Below are 12,047 nucleotides of genomic sequence, written 5' to 3'. Positions count from 1 at the left end.
TTGCGGGCGAGGACGAGAGGAAGAGGAAAGGCGGCCGGATAATCAGAGTGGGAGAGCGCTGCACTGTAACATCTTTCATTTGAATTGCCGGGCGCTCAGCTTCACACGTAGTCCCGCCTCCTGGCTCGGCTCCTTTGATAGACAGGACACCGCCAGTACGTGTAACGTCTATCATAGGAGCCGAGCCAGGAGGCGGGACTACGTGTGAAGCTGAGCGCCCGGCAATTCAAATTAAAGATGTTACAGTGCAGCGATCCCCGTTCTGATTATCCGGTCGCCTTTCCTCTTCCTCTCTTCTCCTGCACAGGTGAGGCTGCAATCCATATTTATGGTCACATGGTTGGGGGGGGGGGTCTAAAATAGGACTACAAGGCTCAGCATTCCATATTTCTATTCACATGCCTAAGGGGGGGGGGGGGTGTCTCCTATAGGATTACAAGGCACAGCATGTCTTATGGTGACATGATGGGGGGGTCTCATATAGGACTACAAGGCTCAGCATTCCATATTTCTAATCACATGGCTAAGGGGGGGGGTTTCATATAGGACTACAAGGCCCAGCATGTCTTATGGTCACATGATGGGGGGGGGGGGTCTCATATAGGTGGGGCAACTGGTGGCGAGTACCCCTTAAGGCCTGGCTAGTAGCTCAGGACTTGAAATTTTGAGCCCTGCTGTATACCATTCCCAGCCAAGCGCACTAGCAAGGCTCAGCATTCCATATATTTCTAGTCACATGGCTAAGGGGGGGGTTTCATATAGGACTACAAGGCACAGCATGTCTTTTTTATGGTCACATGGGGAGTGGAGGGGGGACGGTCTCATATAGGACTACAAGGCACAGCACGTATTATTTATGGTCCCATGATGGGGGGGCATTGCCTATAAGTGGGGCAACTGGTGGCGAGTAACCCTTAAGGCCTGGCTAGTAGCTCAGGACTTGAAATTTTGAGCCTGCTGTATACCATTCCCAGCCAAGCGCATTCATTGCCAACAATGGCAATTTCAATTCTCTTGGACCCTGCTTTAACCTTTTCCTGCCCAAAGATCATTAAAGACAAGACACCGAGACCAAATTTATCATCAGTCAACAAGACACTATCAAGCGATCACTAATTTTGCAGTTTGACGGCAAGGTCTGAGAACTAGGAACAGGGAACAGCTATACATCGTTAAAGGTTAATTTACTAAAACTGGAGAGTGCAATATTTGTTGCAGCCCTGCATAGAAACCAATCAGCTTCCAGGTTTGTTTTGTCAAAGCCTAATTGAACAAGCTGAAGTTAGAAGCTCATTAGCTACCATGCACAGCTGTGCCAGATTTGCACTCTCCAGTTGTAGTAAATCAACCCCTTGGCTCTCTGCAGCAATATTAGCAAGGCATGGGAAAATGTATACAAGAAGTGGTAACAAAGTGGCTGTTACCTTAAAACCTCTTCAGTCTGCCAAGCGGCATCTTCTTCCTCCCAAGCATTGGTGTTTTCTTGCCACGTCTCCAAGTCTCCCAATTCCGCCTGGAAATGCACAGAAACCATACTGACTTACATGAAACCGCAAACAAGGCTACAATCCATATATGATCATAGGTTAATATACTCAGTGTAATATGTATATATTAGTGATCGACCAATATCTTTTTTTTTATTGCCGATATTTTGGTCATCGCATATCGGTATTGGCCGATATTTTCGTACATTAAAAACATTTATTTTTTTACAGGTACTCTTGTGGAGGAATCTGGGGGTCTAAACGACCCCAAACCCCTCCTCTGCACTTAAAAGCATGTTTTGAATTCTGTAATCTTTTTGAATTTGGCGCAGAGTACCGGAAGTGATGTCATGACATAATTTCCGGGTTTTTACACGGAGACCAGATCAGAGCCGAATGCAGCTTTGCAGATTGCAGCTTCGGCGGGCATGCAGAATGGTTTCCCGGGTCTCCCGGTGGGACGGGAGACCCGGGCGAGCCGCGGAAGGCGGAGGACGTCCCCTCCCCCTACTTGTAATGACAGCCGGCTGTCCGCTATGGACGCCAGTACTGGGGTAATGCCTCTAGCTGCAGGCATCTACCGGGTGCAAGCACTTTCCCGAAATATCAGCAAATTCAGTAACCTCCGGGGCCGATTCTGATATAAATCGGGGAAAGTGCAGATCGTGTGTGTGTGTGTGTATAATATATATATATATATATATTTATTTATTATTACACACACACACCTCAAAAAATTAAAAAGGGATACTTTTTAAATAAGAGTATAGCATCAAGTCACTTAAACTCCTGGAATATTGATCTGGTCAATTAAGTAGCAGAGGGGGAGGGATGCTAATCAGTTTCAGCTGCTTTAGTTTTAATGACATTAACAGGTGCACTAGATAGGCAACACTCCAAGGAGACCAAAGGAATGGTTTTACAGGTGGAGGCCACTGATTTTTTTTTTTTCCCCTACTCATCTTCTCTGACTGATATTCACTAGTTTTGCATTTGGCTAGGGTCAGTGTCACTACTGGTAGCATGAGGCAATACCTGGACCCTATGGAGGTTGCACAGGCAGTCAACTCCTCCAGGATGGCACATCAATACGTGCCATTGCCAGGTGTCTCCCAGGACAGTCTCAGGAGCATGGAAGAGATTTCAGGAACCCTAGTTCCAAAAGGCCCACAGCAGTAGCATGCAGGTCTGCTATTTGTGCAAAGACAGAGGTAGGTCTTAAATCCAAGAATGGGACAGAGTGGGATTCCAGCATTTAAGCACAGGAAACGGCCATCCGCAAGCAATCCCCAAAAATGGTGGCTGCACAAAAATCCACAAGGCCAACAGATATCCCACACTTAGGTGGTACAAGCATACCCCAGTTGGAGACATCCTCAGCAGCCTCCCTCATTACATACTACCCAGGACTGCATGAGTCAGCAAGGACATCCAGGTAATCAGTGCCCCCCCTCTAGTGAAAACCAGGAGGCTGCCTGCTTGTCTAGGAACTAAGATTTCCACACTTCGGTCCTTATTCCTGGAAACTAGCTAAAAAACTGGGTTGCCTCTAGTGGTTGGGAGGAGTATGGTCACTGTCAGGGGCCACCTCTAGGCTTCATTTCTGTTTTTGTGCCTAGTATCCAACTCCTAAAGGTGGTGCCATAACCCAGTGGGTGAGATCAAGATCTCTGCTGCGTCCTTTAGGCTACGTTCCCATGTGGGCATAGCGGATCGCGGGCAGAATCACAGTGATTCTGCCCGCGATTCGGAAAACCTCGTAAATCGCGGGCATCCCGCGATTTGCAATGATTTCTGGATCGCGGGCAGAATCGCGGCGATTCTGCCCGTGATCTGCTATGCCCACATGTGAACGTAGCCTTAGTAAATGGAATACTGTGTTTAACAAAGTAGTAATACCATCTAATCCCTAGCCAATTCCCGTTTCTGGGCTACAAAATGTAGCCAGGTATCCAGGCTGGATTACATAAACACTAATATAAACAAATTGCAACCAACTGAAGGGGAAAAAACACACCAAGCTATTTATAAACGTTAATAAAAACAATAAGAATGCATTAAAAACAATGAATGATAAACTAAGTTATGAGACTTTGCTGAAAATTAACAAATGGATACGATTTCTGAATTGTAGTCAGACCACCATCTAGTGGCCAAAACCATAAATGAACCTTGAATAAATATTTATTGATGTATATATAGATCATATGGACATATAGTGTATATTAGAGGATATTCTCGTTAGAAAAATAATTTTGCACTATAAGAAATACTTAAAGCAGACCTTCAGTCATTTTATGAAGTTTTAGTATGAATGCACTCCCCCTCCTTTAAAAAAAAAAACTACATTTTGCTGCAAGTAAAATGGGATTTTTGACTTACCGTAAAATCCTTTTCTCTGAAGTTCATTGACAGACGCAGCTCCATATCTTCTTGACCATTGGGTTATGCTGGAATAAGACACTAGGCAGGAAAAAGCTTTACCACGCCTATGGGGCAGTCCCTGCAAGCATACACCCACTCACTCTGCTATAGCCCTCAGTTTTGTTGCAAGCAGTGTTTAGAAGAAAAAAAAAACCCCATCTCACTCATAATTAGAGGGGTGGGTGCTGTGTCTGTCAATGAATTTCAGAGAAAAGGATTTTAAGACAAAAATCCAGTTCCATCGTTCATTGGCAGACACAGCTCCATATCTTTACCATTGGGACGTCCCAAAGCAGTATTTGCATGAGGGGTGGGAAAAACGCAAAAAAGAAAGTAATTCCCCAAGGCTAAACTTATGCAACCAGGTAACATGGAGCTCAACCAGGAACAACTGGAGCTCACCCAGAAAAAACATACACCCTCAAAACTCATATGTTCTCTTTTAGACAGCAGCCTGCAAAACCTTACAGCCAAAAGAGGCATCTGAAGATGCCAACACATCTACTTTGTAGAATTTTATGAAGGTGTGCACAGACATCCAAGTAGCCGCCTTGCAAAGTTGCAGCAATGATGCCTGATGGCAAGAAGCCCAGGAAGCACTCAGCGCCCTAGTAGAGTGCGCCCTCACAGGGAAATGTGGAACCTGACCCTTCAGCAAATAAGCCTGAACCACCGTCTGTCTGATCCATCTGGATATGGTCGCAACAGATGCAGCCAATCCTTTACGAGATCCTTTGGCAAAAGGACAAATAGAGCATCTGATTTTCTGAACAACTCAGTAGCCGCCAGGTAAACTCCAATTGTCCGCACCACATCCATAGAATGCAATGCCATTTCCTCTGAATGCTTGGGCTTAGGACAAAGTGAAGGCAGCACAATGTCTTCATTCAAATGAAAATCAGAAACCACCTTAGAAAGAAACGACTGATTAGGTCGGAGTACCACTTTATCTATATGAGGACCACCAGATAAGGTGAGAGGCAGAACAACGCTGCCAATTCAGATACTCTGCGGGCAGAAGTAATAGCCACCAAAAAGGCAACCTTCTGAGACAAGGCAAGCAGAGGAATCTTCCTAATGTTCTCAAATATTTTGAAGAACTGAGGACACCAAATTCAGATCCCACGGGGGTAGCAGTGATTGCCTCAGGGGAGTCATATGGTGAACCCCCTGAATAAAAAACTGCGAATCAGGGCATGTGCAGCTAAAGGTCGTTGGAAAAACAAAGCCAGAGCCGACACTTGGCCTTTGATAGTGCCCAAAGCCAACCGCTGTTCAACACCTTTTTGAAGAAAAGTCAAAACCCTAGCCACCGAGAACAAGCGAGGGTGCAGCTTCAATGATCCACACCATGAAATGTATGTTTTCCACGTACAATGATAGATCTTCCTGGAAGTAGACTTCCTGACCTTCAGTAGTGTAGGAATCACTGAATCAGAAAGACCTCTATCCTTCAATAACTGCTTTTCAACAGCCATGCCATTAAAGCCAGCGACTGAAAAGCAGGATGAAAGATCGGTCCTTGAGACAGCAGATCATCCCCGAGAGGAAATCTCCGGGGAGCACTGGCGACCAACCTGATCAGGTCTGTGTACCAAGACCGGCGTAGCCAGTCTGGGGCAACCAGAATGACCGGAACCTCTTCCACTTCTATCCTGTGAAGAAGCCTTGGCAGAAGTTTTAGCAGAGGGAATGCATAAATCAGCCAATACTGACTCCAAGGAGCCACCAGTGCGCCTGTGGCGTCGGCCAGAGGATCCCGAGACCTGGCTACGAACCGCTAAACCTTCTTGTTGAGTCAAGAAGCAAACAGATCGAAAAAACTGTAAAGTTAGCCCAGTTATTTTCTATAATGTGAAAGATAAAATTCTACGTCGAGTAAATTATACCCAACATGTCATGCTTCAAAATTGCACACGCTCGTGGAATGGTGACAACCATTGGTACTTAAAAATCTCCATAGGCGGCCCTTTAAAGTTTTACATGTTACAAGTTTAGAGTTACAGATAAGGTCTAGGGCTAGAATTATTGCTCCCACTCCAAGGATTGCAGCGATAGCTCACGTATGGTTTGACGTATTGGTGTCCATATGTGGGAGCGAATTGCGTATGCATTCACTTCTGCATGCAAACTCAGAGGAACGGGGCGCTTTAAATTTTTTTCTTATTTAAACATTTATTTTTTTACACTGTCTCTTAAAAAAATTTGTTTTGATCACTTTTATTCCTATTTTAAGGAATGTAAACATCCCTTGTAATAGAAACAAGCATGACAGGTCCTCTTTAATGTGAGATCTGGGGTCAAAGAGACCTCAGATCTCACATCTACACTTAAAAGCAAAAAAAAAAAAAAAAAAAAACCCACATACTTCGCTTAAGCGTTCACAATAAATTGTTGAAATTAATTTATTGGCGGGTTAGTAACCAATAGGGGATTGCTAGGGACATCAGTTACTTTTCAGATGGCTTGCGGCTGTGGGGGGTACAACGGTGAGGAGTCGGCGCAGCTGTGGGGGGGGGTACAACGGTGAGGAGTCGGCGCAGCTGTGGGGGGGTACAACGGTGAGGAGTCGGAACCACTCAAATTCCAGAGAGATGCATAAACCCAAAACTGGAACAGTTAACAGAGTTGGTCTGTATCTAAAACGTCACCAAAGTTGTTCAATGAAGAGATTATAAAAAGGAGATCAGCTTTAACAATGGTTGTAAAGAAACATCAAGTGAAGATAAAATACTTACAGACTGATGAATGAAGGACATATCCTGGGTGGCTGCCAGTCTGCTGGAGAAGCCATCTGGGATGCTGTAATTGGCTGGCTCCCTCTTCTTTATCACAATCTGTATATAAAAAAAAAAAAAAAAAAAAAAAAAAAAAAAAAAAAATCATGGATGTCAAAGCATTGCTGATCCATGTCTACATACAATTTGAAGCAACTCTCAAAAAAAGTGTAAGGGCCGCTATTTCTGGCCTTTTTCCTCTGCTAAAACGCAAATTGCCTGGCTGTCTCTGGCATATGTTGAATCTCAGGACGTGGGACAGACATAATGAGCTCAATTCACTAAAGAAGATCTCATGAATCATGCAACATTATTTTCCAATTATCTCATGAGATCATGAAAATGTCAATTCACTATCACCTTGGGGTCAATTCACTAACATTTACCGCATGCGATAACACGGTCACCGCATTCGATAACACGGTCACAAGACTCATTTGTATAATTTATTGCATGCGGTAAAAGACCAATTCACAAAAATTAAATAAAAAAAAAGAAGACCATTACGCTTCCCCCCCCCCCCCCCCCCCATAATTTTTAATTCCCGGCATGTTTTTTTTTTTTTTACATTAAGCAGATGAGTCATCTGTTAAGGATGCTGAGGCTGGCTTCCCGGCCCGCTCCTTAGCAAACAGTCCAATGCGATAAATTACCTCTCAATCAAAACACCAAATTAGTTACTTAACACAAAATCGTTAGTGAATTGCACTTTCAGCACTGATTTAAACACAAGCCTTATTTTACCGCATTTTATTTGCCGTTTATTAACGCTTAGTGAATTAACACCCTTATAAGGTATTTACCTCAAAAAGCAAAAACACTCGGTAAATACCTCATAAAATGGCGTTCAAATGAATTTATTAAAATAAATGCATGAGTTAAGTAGTGGGTCCAGGCATGAGGTATTTAAGGAACGTAAAAATATAAATAAACAATTAGTAGTCTATCTTTTTGGATATGTTTTTAAACCATAATGCAAAGAAATCCAAATATGGGGAAAAAAACTGAATCATTGGGGCTGATTTACATAAAAATACGCTCATTGAGAATTTTTATGTCAAAGACATGTAGCTAAATACATTTTGGCCTAAATATATGACAAAACTTGAATATATTGGATATTGTGTAACAGTCAAAATAGAAAAATATAAATTTTTTGCTAAATTTTCACTTTTTCTTTATGATCGCAAAAAAATTTAAAGCGCAGAGGTGATCAAATACCACCAAAAGAAAGCTCAGTTTGTGGGAAAAAAAGGACGTAAATTTTGTTTGGGTACAGCATTGCATGACCGCGCAATTGTCAGTTAAAGTCACGCAGTGCCAAGTTGAAAAAAAGTGGCCTGGTCATTGAGCAGCAAAATCTTCCGGTCTTAAAGCGGTTAAAAGCATAACTAAAAAGACAAAACATTTTAACATAGATTTGGATAGAGGGGAGAGGGATTAGAACATCCTTCAGGTTTTATTGCTGCCCGTGCCCCCATTACGGAGATTCACTCTATTTGATCAGTTTAACCACTTGCCGCCTGAGTACCGTAGTACTACTGCGGCAAAGTGGCTCGTTATCGTCTGACGACGTAGTACTAAGTCGTCAGACACTCCCCTTTCTCGGCGGCGCGCGCCGCCGGAGGCTCGCTCCGGCTGTATTCAGTCACAGCGGGAGTCGGGCCAGGGGAGGAGCTGTGGCGATCGCCGCCGCTCTTCCCCGATTGTCGGGGATCTAGTGTGGAGATCCGCCCGCTTGTGTAAACACAAGCGGGCGGATCTCCTAAGTGACAGGCAGGGTCAGATTGCAGGGTTCAGCATAGCTGAACATGGGATCTGTCCTTGCCTTGTGTCACTCAGTCACCTCCCCCCACACACGTTAGTAAGCACCAGGCATACATTAACCCCTCCCTCTCCAATAAAGTTAACCCCTTCCCTGTCAGTGTCATTTTTACAGTAACAGTGCATATATATAGCACTGATGTAGTAATGTCACTGGTACCCCCAAAAGTGTCAAAAATGTCATTCAAGGGTCCGATCTGTCTGCCGTAATGTCGCAGTTTTTTTGGGTTGTCCCCAGAAAAGTAATAAAAAGGGGACACTGGTTCTTGTGACCTTGGGGTCCCCAAGAGATTATTTTAATTTGTAGGGATTTCCTCTCTTCCTGTTTTGGCTATGGGACAGGACAAGAAGGGAAAGCTACCCAATAATGTCGTCTTTTTTTATTGAAGAAGGGCATTTATATAACTCTCAGAATTCTTGATCAATATGCTTGTTAGACAGTCAAAAGCATTGGAGCCAAATTATCAGCATGAGAGCCAGCGAACCAACATCCTCTAAGAAGAAGTCGTCAGCAATGGCAGCCCCAAATCATCCTCACAGAGTCACTTTAAACAAAAACGCAATTTTTATTAACTACTTGCCGACTGTATAACTTACACACATACAGCGGCAAAGTGGCATTGCTTCGCCAGATCACGTACCTAATCGGACACTTCGGGGTAGGGGGCGCACCTAATTATACACAGCGGGAGCTGATTGGTAGGTACCACGGACTCAATGTGCGCCGACACCTGCCGAACATTCAGTACAGAGGGAGAGCAGCGGTCTGCCTATGTAAACAAGGCAGATTGCCTTTTGTCAGTAGGCAAGGCATGGATTCTGTGTTCCTGCAAAGCAGGGACACCGATCTATACCTTCCCCAGGTAAAAACACCTCCCATAGTACAAAAAAAAATCACTAGCTAGGCACACAGTTAACCCTTTGATTGCCCCTAATGTTAACCCCTTCCCAGACAGTGTCATTAGTACAGTGACTGTGCATATTTTTTTTAGCACTGATAAATGTATTAATGTCACTGGTCCCCAAAAAGTGTCAGTTAGGTGTCCAAATAGCTGTCACAATATAGCATTTCCACTATAAAACACTGATCATCGTCATTACTAGTAAAAAAAAAAAACCAAAAATATCCCATAGTTTGTAGATGCTATAACATTTGCGCAAAATATAGGCTTATTGGGATTTTTTTTAACCGGTTGCCGACTGCGCACAGTATATTTACTGCGGCAGTCAGCCCCGGCCAGGCAGAGTGACGTAGATCTACGTCACTCGCCTGTCACCGGGTTTTGAGCCAATAGCGGGCGAGCGCGTGCCCGCTGAGGCGCGTGTCCGCCTCGGCTCGTTCACGGAGGAGTGCGGGCATGTGACCGGCGGACCCGATGTCCGCCGGTCACACTGTGATCGTCGGTAGAGCGGGAGAAAGGCGGAGCGGCTTATGTAAACAAGCCGCCTGTCATTCTCCCCTGTGTAAAAATGGAGATCAGACGGTTCTACTATGTAGAACCGTTGATCTCTGTTTTTACAATAGGAGACATGTCCCACTACAGTTAGAATCACGCCCCTAGGACACACTTAACCCCTCCCTGTCCAATAAAATTAACCCCTTCCCTGCCAGTGTCATTTTTACAGTAACAGTGCATATGTATAGCACTGATTACTGCAGTAATGTCACTGGTACCCCCAAAAGTGTCAAAAATGTCAGTCAAGGGTCCGATCTGTCCGCCGCGCCGCAATGTCGCAGTAGCGCAAAAAAAAAAAAAAGAAAAAATAATCGCAGATTGCCGCCATTACTCGTTAAAAAAAAAAACACACCAAAAATGACAAAAATCTTTCCCTTTGTTAGTAAACGCGATAACTTTTGCGCAAACCAATCAAAATACGCTTTTTGCGATTTTTTTACCAAACATATGTAGCATAAAACAAATTGGCTGAAAATGTAAAAAAAATTTGATTTTTACATTTTTTTGGGGGGGAATTTCATATAAAAAAAGTGAAAAATATTGTTATTTTTGCAAAATTTACACTTTTTTGACACGGAAGAGGACGCAGAAGAGGACACGCTGGCTTCAGCTGCCCACAGCCGAGATGGCAGCGCTGGAGAAGAAATTTTCAAAAGGTAAGTATTTCTTCTAAAAAGGTAAGTGCGACCCAGTACAGAGGCTATCCATTGTGGAATGTACTAGCCCTGACTGTCCCGGGGGTATTTTTATTGAAAAAAAAATTGTGGCCGGAACTCCGCTTTAACCATAAGCTGCTTTTACTTTCCCTACCCATGGCTCTGTCCATGCACTAAGTGTAAAGGGGGGCAACCCCCGTGTCCTAAAGGGGGGCAACCCCCGTGTCCTAAAGGGGGGCAACCCGTGTCCGTCTCTCTCTCAGAGTGGCCAATTACGAAGGAAGGATTTGTCATGTGGGAGAGAGAAAAAAAAAAAAAAAGGACCAAGTCCGCTCTGTATACCAAAAACTAACAAATATTTGACTTTGCTTCCAAATTGAGAAGGATAGCAAAATTAAAAATCCAATGACATGGAACAGAGATAAATGTAGTCTTACTTTCTGGGTTTTCCGGATGGTTGGAGTCATATCCTTGAAGTAGTCAGGCTCATCTCCCTCCACTGAATTTTGTGAAGCTAAAGTTCCATTTCCTCCTTCAATCTTCACACTTGTGGGGGCCTCATCATCCCAGGAGCTCCATTCCTCCACCTTTAGGAGAAAAACAAATGAATTCTACATTATGCCTTACCATCACAGGTAGTAATATGGAGGCCGTTACAGCGGATTCTCTGAAAATACTTGTTACCTGACTGACCCACTGCCTACAATACATTCCCTATAACAAAAGCACGAAGATCAATAGTTCGGACTTTACACTGACATGGTCAAGCAGCGGAAATTTTCGGGCAGTCAGTATAGGCAGTCTGCACACGCTCTCATTACTTTTTTACTTTAAGGAAAACTTACTGCTGACTAGACTACCTTTTACACAACTCATTGTTGGGACCACCCTTACCTAAAAGCCAATCGCCCGCTGTTTTTAAAAATACCAGGGTTATGGCAGCTGTCAAAGTGATGACGTACATCTGTGGTGGGTGGTCGGTAAGTGGCTAAATCCCAACTCCAGGCAAAAAATAAAAAATCCTATACAGTGGCGCTGTGCCCGCACTGCACGAGTTGGCTGTTTATTTTTGTCTAGGACAGTCGTCCCCAAACTGTGGCCCCTTGCTTGCTGTTATTCAGCCCTTGGTGCAGTATTCCTACCATTGATACGAAGCACTATTCTGCCCACTGACGCCAACGACAGGGCAGTATTCTTCCACACAGACACCAACAATGGGGCAGTATTCTTCCACACAGACACCAACAATGGGGCAGTATTCTTCCACACAGACACCAACAATGGGGCAGTATTCTTCCCACCGACACCAACAATGGGGCAGTATTCTTCCCACCGACACCAACAATGGGGCAGCATTCTTCCCACCGACACCAACAATGGGGCAGCATTCTTCCCACCGACACCAACAATGGGGCAGCATTC

At 44.1% G+C, this 12,047-nt stretch overlaps 1 protein-coding gene across 2 annotated transcripts in view; it reads right to left on the bottom strand.

Moving 5' to 3' along the window:
* EBAG9 (estrogen receptor binding site associated antigen 9) overlaps positions 1–12,047 on the bottom strand; it is a 42,340-nt gene that overhangs the window by 1,656 nt on the left and 28,637 nt on the right. For both annotated transcript variants that reach the window (XM_082257457.1, XM_082257456.1), the window contains 3 exons: positions 11,063–11,212; positions 6,650–6,748; positions 1,425–1,513 (listed from right to left, as the gene is read on the bottom strand). In XM_082257457.1, the coding sequence (XP_082113583.1) occupies positions 1,425–1,513; positions 6,650–6,748; positions 11,063–11,212 (338 nt within the window). The remainder of the gene's footprint in view (positions 1–1,424; positions 1,514–6,649; positions 6,749–11,062; positions 11,213–12,047) is intronic.

The sequence above is a fragment of the Pelophylax lessonae genome (genome assembly GCF_965119305.1).
Source record: "Pelophylax lessonae genome assembly, chromosome: 5".
Classification (NCBI taxonomy): domain Eukaryota; kingdom Metazoa; phylum Chordata; class Amphibia; order Anura; family Ranidae; genus Pelophylax; species Pelophylax lessonae.
The sequence above is the reverse complement of the archived record's forward strand: the minus strand, read 5'-3'. Positions and strand labels throughout refer to the sequence as shown.